The following is a 25,565-nucleotide window of genomic DNA, read 5'->3' on the forward strand; positions in this document are numbered from 1 at the left end:
TAATAAGGTCACCCCTCAGTCTCCTCTTCTCCAAGCTAAAGAGCCCCAGCTCCCTCAGCCTTTCCTCATAAGGGAGATGCTCCACTCCCTTAATCATCTTTGTTGCCCTATGCTGGACCCTCTCCAGCAGTTCCCTGTCCTTCTGGAACTGAGGGGCCCAGAACTGGAAGCAATATTCCAAATGGGGTCTCACCAGGGTGGATTAGAGGGGAAGGAGAACCTCTCTCGATCTACTAACCACCCCCCTTCTAATACACCCCAGGATGCCATTGGCCTTCCCGGCCACAAGGGCCCAGTGCTGGCTCATGGTCATCCTGCTGTCCACCAGAACTCCCAGGTCCCTTTCCCCTACACTACTCTCTAATATGTAATTTCCCAACCTATACTGGAACCTGGGGTTGTTCCTGCCCAGATGCAGGACTTTCCCTTGTTAAATTTCATTAGGTTATTCCCCGCCCAACTCTCCAGCCTGTCCAGGTCTCGCTGGATGGCAGCACAGCCTTCTGGCATGTCAGCCACTCCTCCCAGCTTAGTGTCATCAGCAAACTTGCTAATAGTACGCTCTATTCCTTCGTCTAAATCGTTAATGAATATATTGAATAATATTGGCCCCAGTACTGACCCCTGAGGCACTGCACTAGATACTGGCCTCCAACTGGACTCTGCACCATTGACTACCACTCTCTGGCTTCTCTCCTTAAGCCAGTTTGCAACCCACCTCACTAGTTTATTGTCTAGACCACACCTCCTCAACTTAGCTGTGAGGATGCTGTGGGAGACTGTGTCAAAGGCTTTACTGAAGTCAAGGTAGACCACATCCACAGCTCTGCCATCATCCATCCACCTTGTTACATTCTCATAAATGGCTATGAGGTTGGTCAAGCATGACTTACCCTTGGTGAAGCCATGCTGTCTGCCCCTAATAACCCTCTTAACCCTCTTATATCTATTGTCAAAACTACCAGATACCTAAATGGATACTGTAGGCATTTCCAAATTGTAAAATTTAGACTTCTGGGTAATGACCACACATAAAAATCAAAGGAATAGTTTTTCATTATGGAAGATACTCTGAAACAGCAGTAAGAGTGCAACTTCTGCAGAACTGACCATGAAGAGCTAAATTAGAAACTTGTATGAATCATTTTCCAGCCACATAAATCGCTGAAGTTTGTAAAATTGTTGCATCCATAACTGAGGTAAGCCAACCATCTAACGAATTATACAACGAGTTATTTTCCGATGGATGTTATTCTCATGGTTTTTACTGTTGTTGAAAGTCCATTTGTGTTTTTTGCAAATGCTTCTAAAATGATGAATAATCTCTACTTAAAAGACTAAAAATACATGCCAAGTATTATCGTTTATGAAATCTGACAGCAGTTAAAGTGTTGGTATCTGAACTTATTCAACAGCTACTTTGAACAACTTTTACTAGGTATTCTTTATAGGATTTAATATTTTTAGATTTGTGCAATTTGTTCTATGTCAGTCATGTTAAAGGGGACAATGTTCTAGATATCAGACAAATAGTCTAATAAATAGCAATAGCTTCTCTTGCAGTCGCTTTTCATTAGTAGCCAAACATCACGATCAAACTTTCATCGCATATTCATGCAAGGGCCAATTCTGAATCCTGCAGAGCAGATAAAGCTCAGCAGGATTTTTTGGTGCTCCAGTGGAACAAGACCCCAGTGTTTCCCATGTTTGACATTTTTCCTTTACAAAAGCATTTTATTTGCAAAAAAGATGCACTGGTTGTAGGCAGGGCAGGCCAGATCTTCACCTACCGACCCAGGCTGTGATACACGGGTGATGCTTGTTTATCGGGACTGCGGTCTGATCCAGAGGCCTCTGCTCAGCACCGTCACATGTTTTGCACACACCAGCACGAGGGAGCCTATGGAGTGACCGAGCACATTTCTTACCACCAGGCACCACTTTGGCTTTGGTTTGAAGAAGAGACCTGCAGGACACAGTGACCTGGGCCAAGGGATTTGCTTTCCCACTGCTTCTCACACAATTTCCATGCAGGATTTCCAAATGTAACAGCTTTTTGTCCTGAATGTATGTTTGGTGAGTTTAGTATATTGGATTTGCAAAGTCTTTGAAGAATTTGGCTGACAAATCACCAGGATTCTTAAATATTAGGAGGCAGGCAATCAGGTGAGGAGCACAGGTATGACTACACTGGTATGGCAAACCACAACACAGAGAGTGTACAGCATTTAAAGGTGAAATTAAGAACTGCTAAGAACCTGTCTGGAGGTGCTGGACAGAGTTCAGAGGAGGGTGACAATGCTGGTCTGGAGCACAAGTCTGATGAGGAGCAGTTGAGGGAATTGGGGCTATTCAGCCTGGACAACAGGAGGCTGAGGGGAGACCTTATCACTGTCTACAACTACCTGAAAGGAGGTTGTAGCATGGAGGGGGTTGGTCTCTTCTCCCAAGTAGCAAGTGACAGGATGAGAGGAAACGGCCTCAAGTTGTACCAGGGAAGGTTCAGACTGGATATTAGGAAACATTTCTTCACAGAAAGGGTTGTCAGACTTTGGAACAGGCTGCCCAGGGAAGTGGTGGAGTCACCATCCCTGGAGGGTTTAAAAGACACGTAGATGCGTTTCTTAGGGACGTGGTTTAGTGCCAGAGTTCGGTTACGGTTGGACTCGATGATCTTAAGGGTCACTTCTAACCAAAACGATTCTATGATTCTATTTGAAGGTGTAGGGCCGGGAAGCAGCTCAGTGGTCCATCCATCCCAGGGTGTTTGGCAAAGGAAGGTAAGTTAATGCTGGGCAGCTTTCAATCCCGGCATTTATACTGGACCCGGAATGGTGCCATGGGTTGCTGTGTCCCCACCAAATGTAAAGGGCTCTGTAAAAAGAAGAAAGTAAGTAGAAACACTTAATTTAGTAATGGAATTATCATTGTGCTTTAATATTAAGATATAAACATTTTCTTGGAGCTTTGGTCTTTGGTGGACTTCCTACCACCACTTGAGATCAACATCTCACCTTCTTCAAGCAGAGCAGGGGAATTAAGTTCTCCCAGCTTCTAAGTTCCAGCCTAAAGGGCAATCAGGCAAAGCCTGTGCTACTCGCAACTTTTCCCTCTTCTCCTTGGTGGTTTAGCTCCAGGGCATGTGTGTCACGTCGAGGTTGTGACAGGCAGACACACTGATTTCACAACAGTCCATGTTTGTGAAGAACAATAACTTTTTGAAAATGGAAAGGACACAGTGCAAATGGAGAAGGAAATTACTGCTGAAAGTGGAGATTATACCACTCTCCCTTAATGGGAAAATCTTTCTGTGTTGCTCCTACATCTCACCCTAATCATTTCCACCACTGAATATATAGTGGAATAACACTGTGAATGCTGCATCTGATTTCATATCTTTAAGTATTAATATTCCAGTTCCATATTCATTGTTCTTCTGAGTGGTAGAAAGCAATTATAAAATCTTTTGTAATGTTTAGGCAATTATAAGACAAAATACTCCTGCAAGCGCTTTCTTGTACAGACAGTGCAGCCCCACTGACATTGCTGGAGTTACTATGGGTTGTCTGAGTTAAAACAAAGATCGAGTTACTCGTTACACATTTTATTAACACTCTCAACATTTTGCTTCATTATCCATAACCACAGCTGAGCATGGTTGTTCAGCTAAGCATGATGAATGAAGGCTAGAAAGACGTGGAATGCTATATAAATGTATGGATTTTTTACCTCCTTTGGTACTGCATCCAAAAGGACAAATTGGTATTTGTACAGGAAGAGCACAACAAACAACTGGATTTCCATGATGGCAAACCACCTGCAAGGAAAGGGAGGAAAACCTCAGCCATCCAGCCTGACCGTCACACGTGTGTTATCATCAGATAAGGCACAGGGTGCCTTTGACACATTTTATATTCCAACACTTTAGTTCTGCCTGAAAGTTTATCTTCAGTAGGAAAATATGCTGTGGCTTTGTTCAGCTTCATTCCACAGCGAAGAACACGAATGTAGCGGCTGCCCCTTCTTTCCGGTGAAACTTCAGACTGACAGTCTCCCTCCGACACCCTAATTTTAAAACAGCCTCTTATCATTATGGGTTTTTCCACTGTGTAAACATTTATGTTCTTCTAACGCTTGCTGACTTGAAATAACTTCATAGGAGTGAGCAGACAGTCAAATATAGAAAAGGCTATATGACTAATTGTGCTATATAAAGTTATATAATGCAGCTGAGAGCCTGATGACATCAGAGTAGCTGTGGCAGCGGGAGTTAGTATTTAATGCGTCAGCATTAGAATGCAGTGTGAGACCCAAGGGCACGATTTTTTCCTGTAACACTCTCAAGAAAGGTCTTTTTTAGTCATCTGGAGAAGATTTCCAATAACTGCAGGTGAACTCCTCCACACCATTATTTTTTTCTGTTGATATGTACAAGAGCTTTCTGCGTTACAGGTGCTAGCATGTACCTATGGGTCATGGGATCACTCACTTGAAGAATTTAGACTTAAGTCTTAAATATTTAGTTAAAACAGTAATACTACCTTGCTCTTCTACACAGTTTATTTTCCATTATCTGAGAGATGCTGGAAAACTTGGCTAGTGGTGAGTTCCCTGGGGAGAAGGCCACATGACTGCACATGGCATCAGCTGGATTTGTCCTGGCAGGTGTGAAGAAGCAGCTAATAAGTCCCATGAGACCCAAGCTCGCTCCTGCAGAGCCATCCTGATCTGCGCGCTGAGCCGCCCTCTGCTCCCCAGTGGGAGGATGCTCGTTTGTTTTGGCGTAGCTTCAGACCCAAATTATCTCTGTGATTTCACATTGGAATTACCTTGAGCTTGGGGGAATGCAGTGCAGAGGTATTTCAATGGAAATTAGCTCACAGAATCATAGAACAGTTTGGGCTGGAAGCGACCTTCAAAGCTCATTCAGTCCAACCCCTGCCATGAACAGGGTCATCTTCACCAGATCAGGTTGCTCAGAGCCCCGTCCAGCCTAGCCTGGGATGTCTCCAGGGATGGTTCATCCACCACCTCTTTGGGCAACCTGGGCCAGCGTTTCACCACCCTCAGTGTAAAAGATTTCTTCCTCATGTCTAGCTCAGGTTAGGCAGGACTTACTCATGCAAATGCCATGCTGGCAGCACCATACAAAGGTGGGCTCCTTATAGCCACTGCACTGCTTGCACAGCGTGGTCCTGGGCTCCTGGTGCTTAAGGTCCTGCCTCTGAGCCATCCTCACTGGTTTGGCAGGGATGTGTTTGGACTTGCTGGAACTATGAGCTGAGGCCAATTATCTGAGGTTTTAACAAGTACAAGTGCCGGGTCCTGCACTTGAGTCACAACAACCCCAGGCAGAGCTACAGGCTTGGGGAAGAGTGGCTGGAAAGCTGCCTGGCAGAGAGGGACCTGGGGATGTTGACTGACAGCAGCTGAACATGAGCCCGCATGTGCTCAGGTGGCCAAAAATGCCAACAGCATCCTGGCTTGTGTCAGGAATAGTGTGGCCAGCAGGACTAGAGAAGTGATTGTGCCACTGTACTTGGCACTGGTGAGGCTGCACCTCGAATCCTGGGTCTGTTTTGGGCTCCCTGCTACAGGAAAGACCTTGAGGTGCTGGAGAGAGTTCAGAGAAGGGCAATGGAGCTGGTGAGGGGGCTGGAGTACAAGTGTGATGAGGAGCAGTTGAGGGAATTGGGGTGTTTGGCCTGGAGAACAGGAGGCTGAGGGGAGACCTTATCACTGTCTGCAACTGCCTGAAAGGAGATTGTAGCATGGAGGGGGTTGGTCTCTTCTCCCAAGTAACAAGTGACAGGACGAGAGGAAACCGCCTCAAGTTGCACTAGGGGGAGATTAGGTTGCATATTAGGAAACATTTCTTCACAGAAAGGGTTGTCAGGCATTGGAACAGGCTGCCCAGGGAAGTGGTGGAGTCACCATCCTTGGAGATGTTTAAAAGACATGGAGATGGGGTTCTTAGGGAGTTTAGTGGTGGACTTGGCAGTGTTAGGTTAATGGCTGGACTTGACAGTCTTAAAGGTCTTTTCCAACCAAAATGACCAAAACCATTCTATGATTCTGTGACACAACCACTTCAGTTTGAGACTGAAATCATGGCCGTTGTGCTGCAGGGTTTACAGTGTCACCATAAAACCAGAGCCAACACATGGAGCCGTGCAAGATCAGCACAGTCACACAGGCACTAGTCACCTGGTTAGACAAAAGTAGCTTCACCACCATAAAATTCTTCCTTTGGGTTAAAAAAGATGGCACAGAAATGGCTTTTTGGGAGCTCTTCCCATGTCAGTTTGCTAGAATATTTGATAAGTTATTTTCTAGCTTTGAGTTTGATTAAATTAGCTTTTAATTTCACGATGAATCTTTGCAACAGAGACATTAAATGTTCCATACATTTCATTTATAAATCCCAGTACTGAAAACTTGAATTAAACTTGAAATGTCATTGCTTCATTCAGTCATACCAAGGAAATCTACAACCTGGGATCTAGATACATCCCTTGATTTAATTTCTTCAAAGACCACCACGTTATACTTTTGGAGTTATTGCTGAAAAGCATGAAGGGGTGTGTTATGTGGACTGCCAAAATGTTTGAAAGGACTTTTTGTCAGTCAGCATGAAAGATTTTCCATCTGTTTTCTATGTAGAAATGTTATCATTTTCTTTCTAACCATAAACTTAAGATATTATCAGAGTCCACAGAACAGCCTGAACAAAGAAATAGGTCAGTATATATAAACCAGCAGCTTTCAGAAACATTGTTTTGCAGCTTGTCCTGTACCTTCAGATGCCTCTTGTGAATTCTGCTGTCAACCTCGCTGGGAACGGGGCTGCGCTCACATTTAGCGCAGGAATACAGTACGAGCCACGGAGGCACGGCAGCGAGTGAGCACGTTCCTCTGGCAAACCTCAATGGTGAAGGCACTTTTATTCATTTTGTTTATGTCTTTAATGCCTTCACAAAGTTTCTCTGACACTCACGTCCAGCCTGCTGTAGGCTGCAGGTTCAAGAAGGCAGATCCTCTGCAACACCCTCTAGGTTCCCTGCTCCACATGGGTCTCTTGAGTTAAATGGACTCATTTTAAGGGTTCTTGGTTACTTGCTTCTTAGAGGACACGAGGTTTTGAAGGCAGAGAATTGAGCAGGGAGCTGTTTGAACACAGAAAGGAGGAGCAGCTGGCTCCCTGGGACTTGCTCCAGGAAGAGGGAGAGCAGAGAAAACAGCAGAAGGAATGCAGGAAGCATCAAGGCTGGCATTGCCGGAGGAGTGGAGAGAGACAGGATCTGCAATTTAAGCCACTGTACAACTGCGTGGGCCTTAATGCAAAGACAAGATTCAAACAGAGTGGAGCCAGTTAAGACATTTGAAGATCAGCAAAGACGCCAGTGGCATCACAGAGGATGGAAAGAGAGTCTCGGACTAGAGAAATGTTCTTTAGGTTAGTTTAGTACTTGTTTACGGCAACCTAAATGTCTGCAAATTGGCGTTTTTCCTAAGTGGAACAACTCTGCCTTGATGAAAAGACACCTCAGAAGCAGCAGAGCTGGGCTGACCTTCCTCCCTGGGGATATCCTTTGATACACTAGTCTCAGATTCTGTTTTTACGTCGTGACTTAACCTGTCTTTTCCAGGAACGAAACCACTTCCAAGTCAGTTTAAACAAGGTCCTGATAATACTGAACATTAAGGGACCAACAAAGAGCAAAGCAATGAAAACACTTTCTCTCCAAGTGTAAGAGGAGCCCAGTTCAAGAGAGTTGTTCTCTGCAGGGTTTGGGAATAAATAAACCCCAGCTGTTTCACTGACCTTCCTGGACACTGATGCTTCCCTCCTCCGAATGCCACAAAGCTGTCCAAGAAAACATTCTTCTCTAAATTTGCCTCTTTCCAACGATCCTGTGGGAAGAAACATTTTTTTCCAAATCGGCCTTGTATAAATAAAGCTTAACTTTATTTCTGCAAGCTAAAAATGACCTTGGACAGCTAATCCTCAACACAAAGTTGCATTAATGCCATTTTTTTTGCATTCAACCTGTTAGTATTAAAAGTCTGGATTCAAGTCAGCAGCGACTCAGGGAAAGAAATGAGGGTGCCATTGGAAACATACTTAGGTGGCTCAAAGTGCTGGAGGGGTTTTCAAAATCACCCCTCAAGCGTTCTTCCTATCCTCCCCATTTTTCTAAATCCAGCATCTCAAGCTGTTGAAATGCCTATTAAAATGTGACTTTCTCCTTTTAAATATATGCTATATATATATATATATATATAAATATATTCAAAGCAAATGTTCAACTGGAACTGTCTGTCAGCCATAACATTGTATCACAGCACTCAAATAGCTCATGTGCATCTTGCACACAAACCATTTCTAAGATGCTGTGCACAAACACAAGGTGTTTGGGGATCTCATCAATGTTTATAAATATCTCAAGGTGGGTGTCAAGAGGATGGACCAGACTCTGTTCAGGGGTGCCCAACGACAGGATGAGGAGCAACGGGCACGGACTGAAGCACAGGAGGTTCCATCTGAATATGAGGAGAAACTTCTTTCCTTTGAGATACCAGAGCCCTGGAACAGGCTGCCCAGAGAGGTTGTGGAGTCTCCTTCTCTGGAGACATTCAAACCCACTTGGACACATTCCTGTGTGATCTGCTCTGCTGAACCTGCTTTAGCAGGTGGGTTGGACTGGATGATCTCCAGAGGTCCCTTCCAACCCCAACCAGTTTGATTCTGTGGTTCTGTATCAGCTGTCACACCAGAGGAACACAAGGACTGCACAGCCCCGTTCTCAGGTGCAAGCCAGAGTGTGAGAAAATGAACTCAACACAAACAGGCTGTGTGTACCCACAGAGCTCCTTGCTCCATCCTGAGTTGCTTTAAGAGAAAAGGAACAACACAGGGAACAAGGCAATATGGGCTAAAGTTTGGGTGGGTGACAATGACAGAAGTAAATCTCTCAAATGGTGGGTGACAAACTGTACCAGCCTCCAGAAACTCACTGCAGCTCTACCAAGGCCTTCAAGTAACAGCCCGTCAAGTTTGTGGTGGTGAACTCCTTCGATGAAGCTGTATCAGAGAAGATGTAATCTTGTGTTTGTTTATTTTGGATGTTTTTTTGTTCAGCTGGGGCTGTTTAGAGCTTTCTGAAGAAGAAATCTGTCAGCATTAAAATCCAATAAAAGCAAGAAAAAAACCCTCAGTGGTGATGAAGCAAGGCAACATCATTTGGAATAGCAGTGTCCAAGTGGCAGTCCCCTATTCCTCATGGAAAAAAGGGTGAGTTTCTTAAAAAAGCTTGCTTTTTAACAAAAAAGCTACTGGAGAAATAAGCTGCTGTATCAAGCTTTCTGTTCGGGATTTCAAACAGGCAGGAATTGTTATGAGGGATTTCAAACTGGTGAAGAGTTTGCTAGAAGTTTTGTTTAAATTCCTGCTTGATGTATTTCTGTAAAAAAAGACGAATGGTTCTACAGCGGATGATGCTAAAAAGAGCAGTTACACACCTGCCCACGCGGCCACCTGGAGTGGAATAATAACCAAGAAACTCTAGATGAGCTGCTGAATTAGCGGAGCTAATACCTACCAGCAATTATCCCACTGGAAAGACCACGGAACCTGGAGAACTACGTGGAAATGAGCTGTACAGGCAGCTGCCAGGGAGAGGAGAATCACACAGTATCACAGTATGTTTGGGATTGGAAGGGACCTCAAAAGATCATCCAGTCCAATCCCCCCATGGAGCAGGAACGCCCAGGTGAGGTCGCACGGGAACATGTCCAGGTGGGGTTTGAATGTCTCCAGAGAAGGAGACTCCACAACCCCCCTGGGCAGCCTGTTCAGTGTCTGTCACCCTTACTGAGAAGAAGTTTTTTCTCAAATTTAAGTGGAACCTCTTGTGTTCCAGCTTGATCCCATTACCCCTTGTCCTATCATTGTTTGCCACCGAGAAGAGCCTGGCTCCATCCTCGTGGCACTCACCCTTCATATATTTATAAACATTGATAAGGTCACCCCTCAGTCTCCTCTTCTCCAAGCTAAAGAGCCCCAGCTCCCTCAGCCTTTCCTCATAAGGGAGATGCTCCACTCCATCATCTTTGTTGCCCTGCACTGGACTCTCTCCAGCAGTTCCCTGTCCTGCTGGAACTGAGGGGCCACAACTGGACAGAATATTCCAGATGTGGTCTCACCAGGGCAGAGTAGAGGGGAAGGAGGACCTCTCTCGATCTTATTCTCGAGAATATTTGGAGGTGGGTTCAACAGTGAAGTCAGGGAAGTCTTTCCATCATGGGGTTTGAATCAAGATCAAAGGGATATAAACTAGTACCGTATTATCTGGAATATGTAACTGAACTTTAAAGTCTGGCTTATCTACAGGCTGCTCCTTTTTGTGCACACCTCTGCACGCAGGGCCACCCTCCAGATGATAGCGAATAACCAACTTAAAACCCAATTTGTCCTTATGCTTTTGTTGTGAAATAAGTGAAGAGGAGAAAAGACAGCAACATACCCCCAGTAAGAGTCACAACTTACAGGTTTGAACATCTCTGGGTCAGGAAAATATTTGGGATTCCTGTGCAACCAATATGGCGACAACATCAGCATGTCACCTGCAGGGACGGTGAAATTCTGAAAAGGAGAGAAAGCTCTAAGGAAACAGAAGATCAGGGGTTCAACTCACAAACCAGTCCCTCTTAAGTACATCTGTTCCTTCAGCAGAAGGTCCTAAGAGAGGGCAGGTGAGGCTGGTGAAGCCATGGTGGGCGTATGACCTTTGAAGCTTCTTCTTGCTGTCGCCCTTATTTTTAAAGCAAGAGCTAAACAGTGGAGAATGTGGAAAGACTATTTTTGTTCTAATTTGTTTTTTCATGTATAGAAATAATAGAAATATTACTTCTGTATTTCCTGCTTCTTGATGTATCATGTGAACTGGTGTTTTTTTGCTACATCTTTTGTTAAAGGCTGCCTTCAAAATGCAAATAAATTCATATAAAAACTTATATGACAGTAGACCTTTATGGGATTTCAGTAATTTCTTAAATAGGTATGAGTGCTGATTGCTTAAGAGAATGTTTTTCTCCCAGATATTTATTTGTTAGACTCCCGAACACTGGCACTCCCCTTATGAATGGCAATATAGAGGGCAAACAGAAAATCAGTTTTATTAGTTACTAAACTGTGGCCCCTTCTACTATATTTGTAGTGTCTGTTTACTGTTTCATATACTATAAGCACAGCGTTTCCAGCTCAATTCAATTCCACCTAAAATAAATTCAAAATTGAAGGTAAGACTGAGAACAAGAGAAGCAAAACCACTCCTAAATTAGTGATGGTTAAATTAATGATGATGAACAAAACTGCTAAACCGAAACAGAATATATATGTGACATTGTGGAATATCTCTGTTAATTTTATCCAGATCTTTTGGGAGGCCACTTTCTAGACAAATCACACAGCAGCAGTTTGGATTAAACCAAAAACCAACAAAACTCACCTGAATTTTTATTGGATTTACTACTTTCTTGGTGATTGCACCTGGAGACCTCAGCCGTATGGCTTCCAAAGCGCACCATTTAATAAAAGGGAGCTTCTTAAGGTCCTCTTCAGAGACTTCTATTTTACCTTTACCTGAAAGAAGACTCTGTGTAAAAATTAGACTTCATACTTGTTTTGATACACACTGATGTGTCTTGCTTTAGACTTTCTGATGGAATACCTCAAGATTTTAACACCTTGTTTGCACCCAGAAATTTTCTTTATATTTCAAAGCAAATAAATGGACCAAAATCAGTGCAACTTAAGAAAAGCCGTTGTAGATATTTAATAACTCCAAGGTTGGTGTACATATGGCACTGGCCAGAAGAGGCCAAACAAAGGTCATTTAGGAAGTCAGGAGCCCCTGGACTATTTCGGTACTTTGGTAGGACACAGCGTGCAAATCTCAGGAACCGTGAACACCAAGACAAGCAGCCCTGGCTGAGCTCTTGGGCTCTGCTGACACTAGCAAATAAAACAGGGCCAGGAGAAAGGCTTAAGAAGTTGCTCTTGATTATCCTTACGGGTTAATTATTGGCATATTCCTTGATGGGGTTTTGGCCCATGTCAACTAAGAGTCTTCTGAGAAAGTCTAAGCATTGTTCAGGGGACTGTACATACGAATGACTGCTGCCAGTAAGTGACTGCTTTTGAGGAAAAGAGATCAGCCATGTGGGGGTGAATCATGCAGGATGAATTGGCCTCAAATGAGAGAAAACAAAACAGCTCCTGACCTTATTTTGTTTCCCCCCACAGAATAGCTGTAACTCTGGTGACATCACACCATAGAATAATAGGACCATAGAATCCTAAAATCATAGAATAGTTTGGATTGGGAGGGATCTTCAAAGCTCATCCAGTCCAACCCCTGCCATGAGCAGGGACATCTTCACCCAGATCAGGTTGCTCAGAGCCCCATCCAGCCTGGCCTGGGATGTCTCCAGGGATGGGGCATCCACCACCTCTCTGGCCAACCTGGGACAGGGTCTCACCATAAAAAGCAGCTGAACGGAAAGACCTAATGTGACGCTACAATAGATGAATGGACAAAGCCCAAGACTGGCTAATACAAAGCTAGGTCTAAACGGTAGGTGTGGAATGAACCGACAAACACATATAGTTCTTTTTCTGTCTTCTACCTTTTCTGTCTTCTTTTGCTAACATCAAAAGTAGTTTTGCTTAAAAATGTCTTGAGCATATACTGAGTAACAAACGTGGAGCTGGACTCTGTTATCAGTTGTATCCTCAGCAGGGAGTGCAGAGCGGGCAATGAAGCTGGTGAGGGGTCTGGAGCCCAAGTGTGATGGAGAGCAGTTGAGGGAACTGGGGCTGTTCAGCCTGGAGAACAGGAGGCTGAGGGGAGACCTTATCACTGTCTGCAACTGCTTGAAAGGAGGTTGTAGCATGGAGGGGGTTGGTCTCTTCTCCCAAGTAGTAAGTGATAGGATGAGAGGAAATGGCCTCAAGTTGCACCAGGGAAGGTTCAGATTGGATATTAGGAAACATTTCTTCCCAGAAAGGGCTGTCAGGCATTGGAACAGGCTGCCCAGGGCAGTGCTTGAGTCACCATCCCTGGAGGGGTTTAAAAGACGTGTAGATGAGGTTCTTAGGGACATGGTTTAGTGCCAGAGTTGGGTTATAGTTGGACACAATGATCCTGAGGGTCTCTTCCAACTGAAATGATTCTATGATTCTGTGATTATTCCCAGCCATTGCTTATTGACCATGTGCTGGGCCAACACCAAATATATCATTTCTAGGTTCCAGAAGGACACGATCTGACTTATTACCTGCTTTGCCAAAAACAGAAGCCAGGTCTTCCATGATTTTCTTGTAAATGGAAGGATGAGAGAGTATGAAAACAAGGGTCCAGAATGCAATCTAAACAGAGATGAAAGTACTTTAACTCAGGAATATGGAACAGAATTACAGTATCTTTGTAGCAAATCACAGAGGCAGGTGAAAACATTTTTTTGATTTGCCTGTTGCAGCTGTGATGTACAGGGAGTTGTGTTTCCTGGGTAAATCCACATCCAAGGATGCAGATCCTGGGAGATTAGGTTTATTGGTCTGCTGTGTACTTATATTCAGTGAACATTACATAGGTTTGGCTTTGAAACAGAGAACCCTTTCTTTAATATCAAATAACTAGGTGTTAAGACGAATTACTAAATCATTGTGTGTGATTAGATTCAGCTGCATGAATGGAAAAAAAAGTTAAATGGTAAATTCCTACCGATATTAGCAGAAATGGGGTTAAATGTTTTGTAGAGCATTATCCCCGTGAGTCACACTAAAATGGGCAAGAAAACTTTAACAGCAAAACAAGCGATAGCAGATCCCTTTTAGAAATAATTTGCTAACTGATTATGCAATGAAGTTGAAAATCAAGAAATTTAGGAAAGGGGAAAATCCTCTTAAGCGGGATGAAAGCAGAAGGACTCGCGGCGCTGCCAGGAGTCTCTCTCCTCCTGCTGAGCTGGCGGGAGACGTCGTCTGCACGCAGATCTGGTCGTGGGACATCTGTGCTGCTGAGGGATGAGAGCTGGACTGGTATTTCCCAAACAGCCCCCCGTGGATGCCGCCCTCCTCCGGCAAAACGAATCTGGTAGCTTGGTTTTCTTGTACAGTGCGTGGACACTGGGGTTTTGCTCCACGGGTTGAGGAGGTAAAACGGAATCGTTGCAGATAAAAGGGTTTAATGCGCTTGTAAAAAATCCCCTTGGAAGGTGAAAGGCCTTTTTTTGTCATTTTAGTCACCAGAACGGTGGTTGTGACTATTCTGAGAAACAACGAAATATCCGTATGTCTATTTACAGCGGAATAATACAGGAGTAAGTAATGATAGTGTTGTGGAAGGAATGTCAGTTATCCTGTAATAGACGGCAGGCTGTGCCTCTCACTTAGACCAACATGTAAACTCAAAGAAATCTCACTAAAATTGATTAAATTCCTTTAGGGTAAATTGTACTAATATCCAGTCTACAAAAATCATAGATATATCCATTAGGAGTACATATAAAAATAACTCACCATCATTTTTTTTCTAAATCACATCTGTAATGGACATAACTGTGCTGGAACAAGCTTAGTAGTCATGGTAAATAAAGGATGTTGTTGCTGCTATGGATTTCTCATCTGAGAAATTCCTATAAATGTCTTTGGTCGGCCTGAGCTGTGGTAGATATATTGGGCTCGTTAGCGTACATGTATCTGGATCATTAATCTGTCAAATTCATTTCTAATAGAGACAAAACTTAAGTGGCAAGAGAATCAAACTGTTGCTTTTCTCCCTCTGAAGCAACATTGCTATTTGTCCAGCAGATCCCCCAAAGCAAAAGAGCCAAATTCACTCCAGGATTTCTACACAGATGAAGTTAATCTATATTACACTTTTGATAACGCCAGGCTATTTAAAACAGAGTTAAATGTTCTTCACAGCTTAAGACAGTGATCCTAATAGCTACGAGACATATGTTGCCCAAATGTTATGATAGGGGACATAATAATTTAGGAAAAGTACACGCAGAGCTTTTCTTGTCATTGATCTGTGACACTGCAGCCTGGGTATATTTGTAGAGATGCGTGTGGGCGTGATAATCCCTTCTTTGGGACACACACAGCATGTGTGACCTCTGGTTCAAAGCCTTCGCTTCCCAAATACAGGCTCTTGGACAGGACAGAGAGAAGGTGTTTCTCCAGCTGACATACTTACGGGGACAGCATTTGCTTGAGAAGCCCAGAGCATTAGGAGACCATAACTGGGAGCCAGATGTTTTTCTTGCAAGCAATCCAGGAGATGTTGCAGTAGTGTCTGTTATAAATAAAATATAAGAATGCGTATTGCCAAAGAAATATTATAATCTAGTTTAGGGTAGGGCTTACTAGAATTCAAGAATATAATATAAGACTAGTTTATCAAAGAGAACTAATGGTAGTTACATTTTTTTGGTAGTGATGAAGAAGAGGTGACAGTGGTCAAGAGAAAGGGAGACTCACTCACAGGCAGAGGGCCAGAAGAAGTCAACACACCATGTGAATCCCTACTGAACACTCATCCTGCCCTCCACTTTCTTCAAGTTTGGGGGGGATTTGGTTCCTCCACTCCCCATTGTCCCTTATATGTGGAACAGAGAAAAAGGAAATCTCTATTCTTTTGAAATTCCTGCTTTGCTTCTCCAAAGAACCTGAAAATAGGACTGAGCAAGTTGAACAGATGAAGAAAATGTTCTCTCTGTTCCTGCCAAAAGGGTGCTTGTTATGAAGAGACGGTCTGACGGATCTAGTTCCAGGTGCTTTGTTAGTGACCTACCCAGTGACTTCAATGGCTTGATATTCTTTGAAACTATAGCAACTGTGTAATGTTCTAACATCAGCTTTTGTTTATAGTATTTGTTTAAATACAGGGCAACCATGCATTCAAGGCAAAGCTTCTTGTTTAGTATTCAGGGGAGAAAAGGCTGACCTTGAATAGAAATGACCGCTCTTCTTTCTGAATTCCTACCCAATCTAAGACACCAAGTACGTGCCTCCTACCTCCTGCACCTTCTTACCTCCCCCCAGCCCTTCTCCAGCCTCATTTCTTTCCATTATTCTGGTTTATTTTCTGAAAGAAATCGTGGTATGTAAAGCTTTTAAAGTCTAAATAAAACCTGTTTTGTTTAATGATCTGTTCTATAATCATTTGGTAGATCGAAATTCCCAGGCCAGTCTGCCCTCGCTTCTGTCAACCGTATAGACGGAATTCCTGCCATAGCTTATGGAGAATAACCAGGGTGACAACCTATCAGAGCTCTGACACAATCAATATTTAGGCTACTTGGCTTCCAATCCAGTAATCTGCTATTTTCTACTAGTCTGGCTGCTGGAGGATCTACTCACTCTACACCAGGGTTTAAAAATAGTACATGGAAGGTTTTGAAATTTCACAGCGTGGTGCCCTCAGAGAAACAACCAAAGAGGCCTTTCTCTCACCTCTTTCCACTGCGATACCAGAGGCTGGCCATGGGTCATAGCTCTGAACCCTTGGCTTAAAATTCCCCAGAACTGCAGGAAATGGACTAAATAACAAAGGGTCTGTCCTGCAGGTGACACCAATACCAAGGTACAGCTATCAAAGCTGACATATTTGGCTTATTTCTTCCAGTACTGAAATAATTCTTGCCCTCTATCGCTTCAGTCAGAATATACAATGAAGTCATCTTACTTCATAGCCTCAGATGTTTACCTTGGATGCGGTCTCTGAAGGGTTGGTCCTCTCAGCATCTGACACTACTTTCTCAAATAATTTTAGAAGCCATTTTTTGGATTTAGACCAGTTCCTGTAAAGAAAAGCAACAAACAAGAAGCACTTAATGGAGGCAGCACAAACCAACATTTCCTTTTCCATGAAGACTCCTTGGTTTCTTTCCAAAAGCCCCAGGGCAGCAGTCAGTTGATGAATAGTCAAGCTTAAGTCTGACTGACAGTGGCGCTGACTGACATGAGGAACAGCACGTCTGAGACCTTCACCTTGGCCAGGCCTCACCTTGCAGCCAGGACCTGTGACTGCAATACTCCCAGATTTTCAGATCTATTATGCTACAAGTTTTCCTTGTGGCTTTAGTTTAGTTCAATCTTGGGACCTCACCTGAGAAAATAAAGGCCACATTTTCAGAGCATCCTTAGGTCTTTCTGAAGGCTGTTTTAAGGTGCTCAAGGTGCTGTCATGGCCCTGATGGGCTCCTTCCCTTGGAGTTTGGTTGCCTCTACCCAAGGCCAGCTCTGCGACAGTGCAGCTGTGGAACCCAGGAGCAGTTTGCTGGGAAAACAGCCAAGGTGTGGGAGAGAGCAGACAGATGGATCACTGGGGACCCCTTCAGCTTGGAGGTCACGTTTAGGTTCAGGCCTTTGCTCTTTGCCCAGTTCTGCTGCTCCCTGCCAGGTTCAAGGTGTACCCTGCCCACTTCAGGTTCCTTTCAGCAGCTAGCTGAAAGCCTGCCTGACCCAAAGACACACCATCGATAAAGATGGTGTATCACCCTCCTGGGGAAATGTCTCTCACAGCTGAAATCCCAGCAGCCAAAATGCCTATGATGGGTATACCATGTGCATCACCTCCACTCTCTTACCTCAGGAAGCACTCAGGCATCTGAGAAGCATATTCAAAGTCCTCATCGTACTTCTGAAAATGTTCTTCAAACTCCTTGATTTCAGTCTGACTTGTCGGGCAGATGCCTTTCCCAAACAAAGTGTTCACCACTGCTGGATACATGATATGCCTGCAAGGACAAAACCCGTTTTGGGCCCCTCGTGACAAGAAAGACCTTGAGGTGCTGGAGTGAGTTCAGAGAAGGGCAATGAAGCTGTTGAAGGGTCTGGAGCACAAGTGTGATGAGGAGCAGCTGAGGGACCTGGGGCTGTTCAGCCTGGAGAAAAGGAGGCTGAGGGGAGACCTTATCACTGTCTGCAACTGCCTGAAAGGAGGTTGTAGTATGGAGGGGGTTGATCTCCCAAGTAACAAGCGACAGGACAAGACGAAATGGCCTCAAGTTGCACCAGGGGAGGTCTAGGGTGGATATTAGGAAAAATTCCTTGACGAAAAGGGTTGTGAAGCAGTGGAACAGGCTACCCAGGGAAATGGTGGAGTCACCATCCCTGGAGGTGTTTAAAAGCCACATAGATGTGGTACTTAGGGACATGGTTTAGAGGTGGACTTGGCAGTGTTCGGTTAATGGTTGGACTTGATGATCTTAAGGGTCTTTTCAACCAAAATCATTCCATGATTCTATGATTCTATGACTTAGAGACTGTAGGGAAGCTGTTGTGGCAAGTTTTAGGTCAGGACTGGCGTGTTGAATTGCCAACTCTAGAAGTGCAGGACTCAAGCGTCGCACCAGTACAGAAGGGCTGGCACAAGGCTCCTGCCTCGCTCACGCTCTCCTCCCAGATTTTAAGCAGAGGCTGGGAGACACATGGACCTCAGGCTAGTCCTCTGTGTCTGACTGAACTTCAGTTTATGTCTGATCGCTTGAGCAGCAGCAGAAAGGCTGTGGGCACTGAGGTCCCCTTCTCCCCATTGACCAGCTCTATATTTCAGGTCAGGCCATGTGGACCTTGTGGGCATTGTACATCTCCTTCTACAACCAGAAACCCCGAGAAATCCTTCAGTGCCTGCAGCATTGCTGGACTGAACAATGCTTTTTTTTCTGTTTTGTTTTTGTCTCACTCCTTCCCTATTTGCTCCTCTGTTATTCTGCAAACTCTGAGCTCATTTGCCAGGCCCCTTCACCTGCGCTCCTGAACTCTGAGAAACCCTTATGCAGTTTTTGCTGGTTCCAGCCACCCCTAAACACGATTTCAGGCAATGGCTCTTTCACTTTCTTGCTTTTCTACAGATCATAAGGAAGATGGAGCCACCTGCTGGTTTTATAGATTTAGTTTCAAGGAAGCTAAATAACAATTATCCAGGTCACTGCATTCTAATTCTTCTATCTGGCAAAACCATAAGAACAGATCGCACTCAGCACAGATTTATTGGGGATGCCTCTTACTGATTCTGTAGCTTATCATCTAGCCTGTGACTAGAAGCAGATGTGACTCTGCTCTCAGAAGACAGTGGGGGAACACCATGGGATGGGGGGGGTTTGCAGCCCATTATTGAGACCAGTGGGACTGAGGGCTGGGGGGTTTCAAAGCCCTTTTTCCCCCACATTTTTCCCAGGTAATCCAAATTGCAGTAATTGAAGTGACAGGTGCTCTATGGTTTAGGTGCAGTAAAAAGCTGTATCTTAGATGTATTATGCAGGAAATGTCAGCAAAAGACAACCTGGACATCTTAGAAATAGGTCCAAGACAAAGGCAATTGTAGTCCTGATAGACCGGTAAGATACAGGGATTACTCCAGGTGATAAGGAAGGAGGAGGAGTTAAAAGCTCTGGTTTTGTCACATGAAACTGTCAGTTAAGCGATTTTTTTCCCATGAAGGATGAAGTTTGGGCAGCAAAATCAGTTGCAGAAGTCTTATTTAAATTTTGGGCTACGCTTGGCCCAAAACATGCAAGGAAAGTTTTCACCCTGCTGAAGATCAAGCATTTTGTCTGTTCATAAGTTCTCTTTAAACATGTGAAACTTTCGTCCCATCTTTTGGGAAACAGCGTTTGTTGGAAGATGCTGTAGTCTGTCTTTTTTTCCCTTTTTTCTTCCAAATAGGAAATTCAGACGTTCCCCCCTCTGGGAGAAACACTTTTGGGTGAAACCCTGTCCACTCAGTGCGCCATCTGAAACTGTGAAGCAGTGATGAGTATCCTGACACAACTTTTCTAAGACTTGTGAGCCTGAGTTCCACCAGCTTTACAGTGACATCTCTGCTCCCATATAGGTTACCTGTACATTAGAGATGTGCTGCAAAGCTCCCTTACCTTACCAGGTCATTGAGGTCGCCTGTGCCCCCCGTGCCCAGCTGTGCCATGTGCTCATGTAGTTCCTCACATAAAGTGCCCGTGAACACGTGCAGATTAGAAGGAGCCATTTTTCCTTTCATCATGCTGTAGATGTTCCCGTGGTTCTGGTAAAATGCTTCTGCAGGGACAGAAACTAAATACAAAAAGAAACAGAAATGTTTTGGGAAGTAGATCACAGTATCACAGTATGTTTGGGATTGGAAGGGACCTCAAAAGATCATCCAGTCCAATCCCCCTGCTGGAGCAGGAACACCCAGGTGAGGTCGCACAGGAACATGTCCAGGCGGGTTTTGAATGTCTCCAGAGAAGGAGACTCCACAATCCCCCTGGGCAGCATGTTCAGTGTCTGTCACCCTCACTGAGAAGTAGTTTTTTCTCAAATTTAAGTGGAACCTCTTGTGTTCCAGCTTGATCCCATTACCCCTTGTCCTATCATTGTTTGCCACCGAGAAGAGCCTGGCTCCATCCTCGTGGCACTCACTCTTTATATATTTATAAACATTAATAAGGTCACCCCTCAGTCTCCTCCAAGCTAAAGAGGCCCAGCTCCCTCAGCCTTTCCTCATAAGGGAGGTGCTCCACTCCCTTCATCATCTTTGTTGCCCTGCGCTGGACTCTCTCCAGCAGTTCCCTGTCCTGCTGGAACTGAGGGGCCCAGAACTGGACACAATATTCCAGATGTGGTCTCACCAGGGCAGAGTAGAGGGGCAGGAGAACCTCTCTGACCTACTGACCACCCCCCTTCTAATACACCCCAGGATGCCATCGGCCTTCTTGGCCACAAGGGCCCAGTGCTGGCTCAGGGTTATGATGAAGTAGATTTTCACTGAAAGATAGAGTAAAAATTCTTTATACATAACTTGGGACTCTAAATGCCTTAACCCTAATTTCCCTAGACTGAAACTCCCAGAAAACTTCCTTCTAACCCTGTAAAGACTTTGGTGAGCCCTCTGCTTCTACCAGTCTGTGTAACTGGTAGAAGCTTCAGTGCCAGAATCAGCAATCCAGACACTTCCCTCCAGCTCCCATGTGGATGTACAGAAGCATGTGCTCCACAAAACTGACTGACAAGAAAATATATTAATCCAAGAAAAAACAGTTTGGGTCTTCATGCTATAGTAGATCATCTCAGTGATACCAGGAGAGGCTGAGAGAGCTGGGACTGTTCAGCATGGATAGGAGAAGGCTCAGGGCGATCTTATCACTGCAGATAAGGGTTGTCAGGCATTGAACAGGCTGCCCAGGGAAGTGGTGGAGTCACCATCGCTGGAGGGGTTTAGAAGGCATTCAGATGAAGTTCTTAGGGACATGGTTTAGTGCCAGAGTTAGGTTAGGTTATGGTTGGACTCGATGATCCTGAGGGTCTCTTCCAACTGAAATGATTCTATGATAAATATCTGGTGGTGAGAGTAAAGAAGATGGGGACAAGAGCAGGAGGCAATGGGCACAAATGGGAACACAAGAGATTTCACTGAGACATAGGAAAGTTTTTATTGTGAGGAGGGTCAAACACAGGAACCCCAGGTTGCCTTGGAGTCTCCATCCTTGGAGATACTCAAAACCCAACTGGACATAGCCCTGAGCAACCTGCTGTCACTGACATTGCTCCAAGCAGGGGCTTAGACTCGGTGATCATCAGCAGTGCCTTCCAGCCAAAGGGATTCTGCGATTTAATCTCTCTGCCAACTTGCTTCTCTCTCATTTCACAATCCAAAAGTGCCAAACTACTCAAAGAATTCCTGTCTGCATGATTCCACGTGGATATAAGCACACAAGCTGACAGAACACATCTCTGCAGATGGGATATATACCTCGTCCCTTCCTAATGACTGTTGTACTGCAGGGCAAAAACTAATTATCGCTACAAGCTGATTTTCAAATTAAGTGATAGGACAACATATTATTGCTCCAAACCTGGTACACATAGTTTGAGTGTCCAGCCACAGAAAAGAACCTGATCTCAAACTGGGGCTGCTTACGTTTATCATCAGTAAGAACAGTCCTTGGTTCAGAAACCTTTGATTCCTTAAGACTGAATCCAAATCACTTTGCAGGCTTAGGGTGCTGGATCCACATGAAGGAATTTCATTTCGCCTTCATTTTGTAGAATGGTCATGGGTTAAGATAACCATTTAAGGCATGATCAAAAAAATAATTGGCTTTGGATTGGGCTTTAATGGTCCTGGGTAACTAGATTTGATTTCCATTAAAAAAAGCGCCACATCTCATTTACCTGCATTCTCAACAGCTTGTTGTACCGCCTGTTCAAAATTCAAGTCTTTAGATGTAAAAAATGCTTCAGTTCCTTCTTCCTCGGTCACAAAAGTGAATCGTTTTCCCAAAGCGAATATTGTGAACACAGGCCCATGCTGGAACAAAGAAAGATGTCACATTACTGTATTGTTAACACGTTTGACGTGAGCCCCAGCAGGACTTCAGGATGGAAGACCTGGCCCCTCCTGCTCTCATGCACCTTGGCTCAGCAGTGCACAAAAATGAACATGAATCAGACCGAAATTTGTAGATTTACAAACCAGAAGTGAACATCACCAGGGCCTGCCTGACCTCTTGCAGAGCAGAAGAGATTCTTTCTCCACAATAACACTATATATTTGAATTACATTACAGTTCAAACCTACCTGGATTTAAAGAACCCAAGCGATGGATTATTTACTGCATCCCTCGGCTGCCATAGCAAAGTGCCCACGTTGTAAAAATCTATAATCATACCTATTTCAATCTACATTTTTTCAACAAAAACGACCTACTTCTGCATCTTTTAAATATTTTGGGTGTTTGTTTTGTTTTTTTCTTTTCTAGTTTAAAGGTTCTGCTAATACCAACAACTTCTTTCTTGTACAGGTGTTTAAACATTAATATCAAAATAGCTAAAAAGCTTTTTGCTAGGAAAGGAGCAGAGAAAGGACAGCAAACATCTGAACCCAACGTGTGCCCACAGCGTCAATTCAGTGCACTTCTCTGCCCTCTCCATCTCAGCAGGACATACTGAGCTAGAAAAGCCAGAGGGATGCACAGCAAGCATGAATGAAAGTTCAAATTAACGGAGACTAAGATGGTTTAGATCCCAGGAAAAGCGGAAAGAGAATAAGTATTCTCAGTTTCTCACCATGTAAAAGCTAGTGGGCACCTATTAGAAGTAACCTTTTGGTTTTAAACCAGACAGAACGCTTTCTTCACGTGGTTCGTGGTTAAATTATGGATCCATTGCTGTTGGATGCTGTGAAGCCAAAATTACACCCAGGGTAACAAAAAGTTCAGGTTATGATAGTCAGATCATCTGGATGCGAATTCCAGCCTAGGAAGTCCCTAAGCTGTTGACAACCAGAAGCTGGGAAGAAAACGCAGAAGGTGGAGCGCTCTGATCTGGGTGTGCTCCTTACACCTCATTACTGAGCTTCTACTGAGGGCTGCTTTTCGAGACAGACACCTGAGTAAACACTTTTCATCTGTCCTGGTATAATTACACTGATGTTCTAACATAATAAGATCAGTTACTGAAACAAGCTGTCGAGCAATTGTGCATTTGCCATCCTTGTGTTATGGGCAGATACCAACGAAGCGTGGGCATTGCCTGCCAACACCGCATCCCAGTTTACTGCTCTGTCTGAAATGGTATTTTAGGAGACCTGATGACATTCAGAGATACAGAAAGCAAAATAAGAACCCTCGTAGGATTTAGGGCCTCCAAAACTGCTCTGTTTTTTAGCAAAGACTGGGAAACACCACAGGTTCATACAACATCTTTCTTATTGGCCCTTTTTAAGTACAGAAAGGATGCAATAAGGTCTCCCTGGAGCCTTCTCTTCTCCAGGCTGAACACCCCAACTCTCTCAGCCTGTCCTCCCAGCAGAGCTGTTCCAGTCTCGGATCATTTCTGTGGCTCCTCTGGCCCCTCTCCAACAGGTCCAAGCCCCTCTTGTTTTGGGGGCCTCAGACGCACAGATGAAAGATCAAGAAAGCCAGAATAATATAAGGTTAAAACCATCCTGTTAAGCTCAAAGTAGCCAAGAAACTGCAGATCATATCCATGAGCTTACTCTAAGGTGGACGCAATGTGCTTTAATACACGATTGACAGCTCTTGATATTCTTACACTTCAGCTGATTATACTTGAATTTTTGCTTTCACTTAAAATCATGAGTTTATAACAACCATGATACAAAGAAATACTTACAAATATGAAATCTAATAGTTCAAAGCAAGAAATCAGATTTTAAAATATCCAGTATTTCTTAATTTTTGTTTTCAAATTTTAGGATGTCACATTTGTAGCTAGTTTTTTGCAAGTAGTGGGCTGTGTGACCCTTCAGTATTGAACACTTGAGGTTGACTATATTGCATCAGCAGCAGGTGATATCACTGAATGAAAACAAGAAGATGAGGTTTATGTCAGTATTAGCTGCCTAGAAATTAAGCATCTAATCTAAATGAATCATTTGGACTCTGTCAGATAGACAGAGAAAGAAAGAGAAGGGAGGAAGGGAGGGAGGAAGGGAGGGAAGAAGGGAGGAAGGGAGGAAGGGAGGAAGGAAGGAAGGAAGGAAGACAGGCATGCACATGCAGGGGGTAAATCTTCATGCCTGTCTCTAGTAATTTATTTAGGATGGAAAAAGCTGCCTGCCAAGCATTCCTGTGTCTCCCTCGAATGCTGGGAGACAGCAGCTGGTACTCAGAAATCTCACCTAACTTTAGGCACACAAATAATTAGTCTCCTGGTCACGGCATCTGGCACAGGGCTTTCCACATTATCTGAAACCAAGATTAACATGTAGCCAGAATTTAAAAGCAAAACAGCAGAGGTGCTGGGTCTTGACAGGATGATCCCAGCACAGAGATTGTGCCTGATCAGATCCACAACTTAGCAATGTTACTGGTACAAAGCCGAACCTTCACCAGCTAAATGTTATAAAATGTGACAGGAAAGGGAAAAAGTGAACACAGAAGTTTCTCTTTGCCTCTCCCCTTGCAGGCAGCCACCCTGAGCACACACGCCGCCACAGCCGTTACCTTGCTTCTAGCTTGCTCTATAAACTCCAGAGGAGCTTTCCCGAACTGAAACGTGGCTCCAAACCAAGGGATCCAGCTCCCGATGCAAGGAGGGGAGCTCGGGTTTCTCAGCTGAAGCAAAACAGCCTTTACAATCACAAGTCCCAGGATCGCTGCCAAGAGGAGAGCAAGAGCCATTTTGCCTCTTCGCTGCCTGACGCAGCAGCTGCTCTGCCTGACGCAGCAGCCGGCAGGGCCAGCCCGTGAAAAGGGCCTTTTTGATCAGTCTTGCCAGCTGACCACTGCCATGGAGACAAGCTGCCAAAGCACTGAGCCACGCAGGGGTCAAGCCCGTGTTTTGGAAAAGGCAGAGCCAGTTCTCCTCCACTCTGGGATGAGGACAAACTCCGCTGTTTGCAAAACTCAGATGTTGCTGATAAAAGGTAGTAGGAGGCGCCAGACAGAGACTCAAACTCTTGTGGGTTACTCTGAGCAGTATTTATTGTAGAAGACTCGCAGGAACAGCAGAGTTGGGTCACCTCCTCAGAGAGTGACAATCATACAGC

General features: G+C 44.3%; 1 protein-coding gene across 1 annotated transcript; it reads right to left on the reverse strand.

Moving 5' to 3' along the window:
* Positions 1-2,802: 2,802 nt before the first annotated feature.
* On the reverse strand, positions 2,803-25,197 carry CYP39A1 (cytochrome P450 family 39 subfamily A member 1; the record flags this gene model as incomplete). Its single annotated transcript, XM_080342888.1, has 12 exons — positions 2,803-2,874; positions 3,730-3,817; positions 7,826-7,914; positions 10,550-10,645; positions 11,511-11,644; positions 13,342-13,432; positions 15,267-15,365; positions 16,779-16,872; positions 17,662-17,811; positions 19,951-20,125; positions 22,226-22,361; positions 25,021-25,197. The coding sequence occupies 12 exons, from the start codon at positions 25,195-25,197 to the stop codon at positions 2,803-2,805; spliced, it is 1,401 nt and encodes a 466-aa protein (XP_080199014.1).
* Between the last annotated feature and the right edge of the window lie 368 nt (positions 25,198-25,565).

This window comes from Nesoenas mayeri, assembly GCF_963082525.1.
Source record: "Nesoenas mayeri genome assembly, chromosome: 3".
Taxonomy (NCBI): Eukaryota; Metazoa; Chordata; class Aves; order Columbiformes; family Columbidae; genus Nesoenas; species Nesoenas mayeri.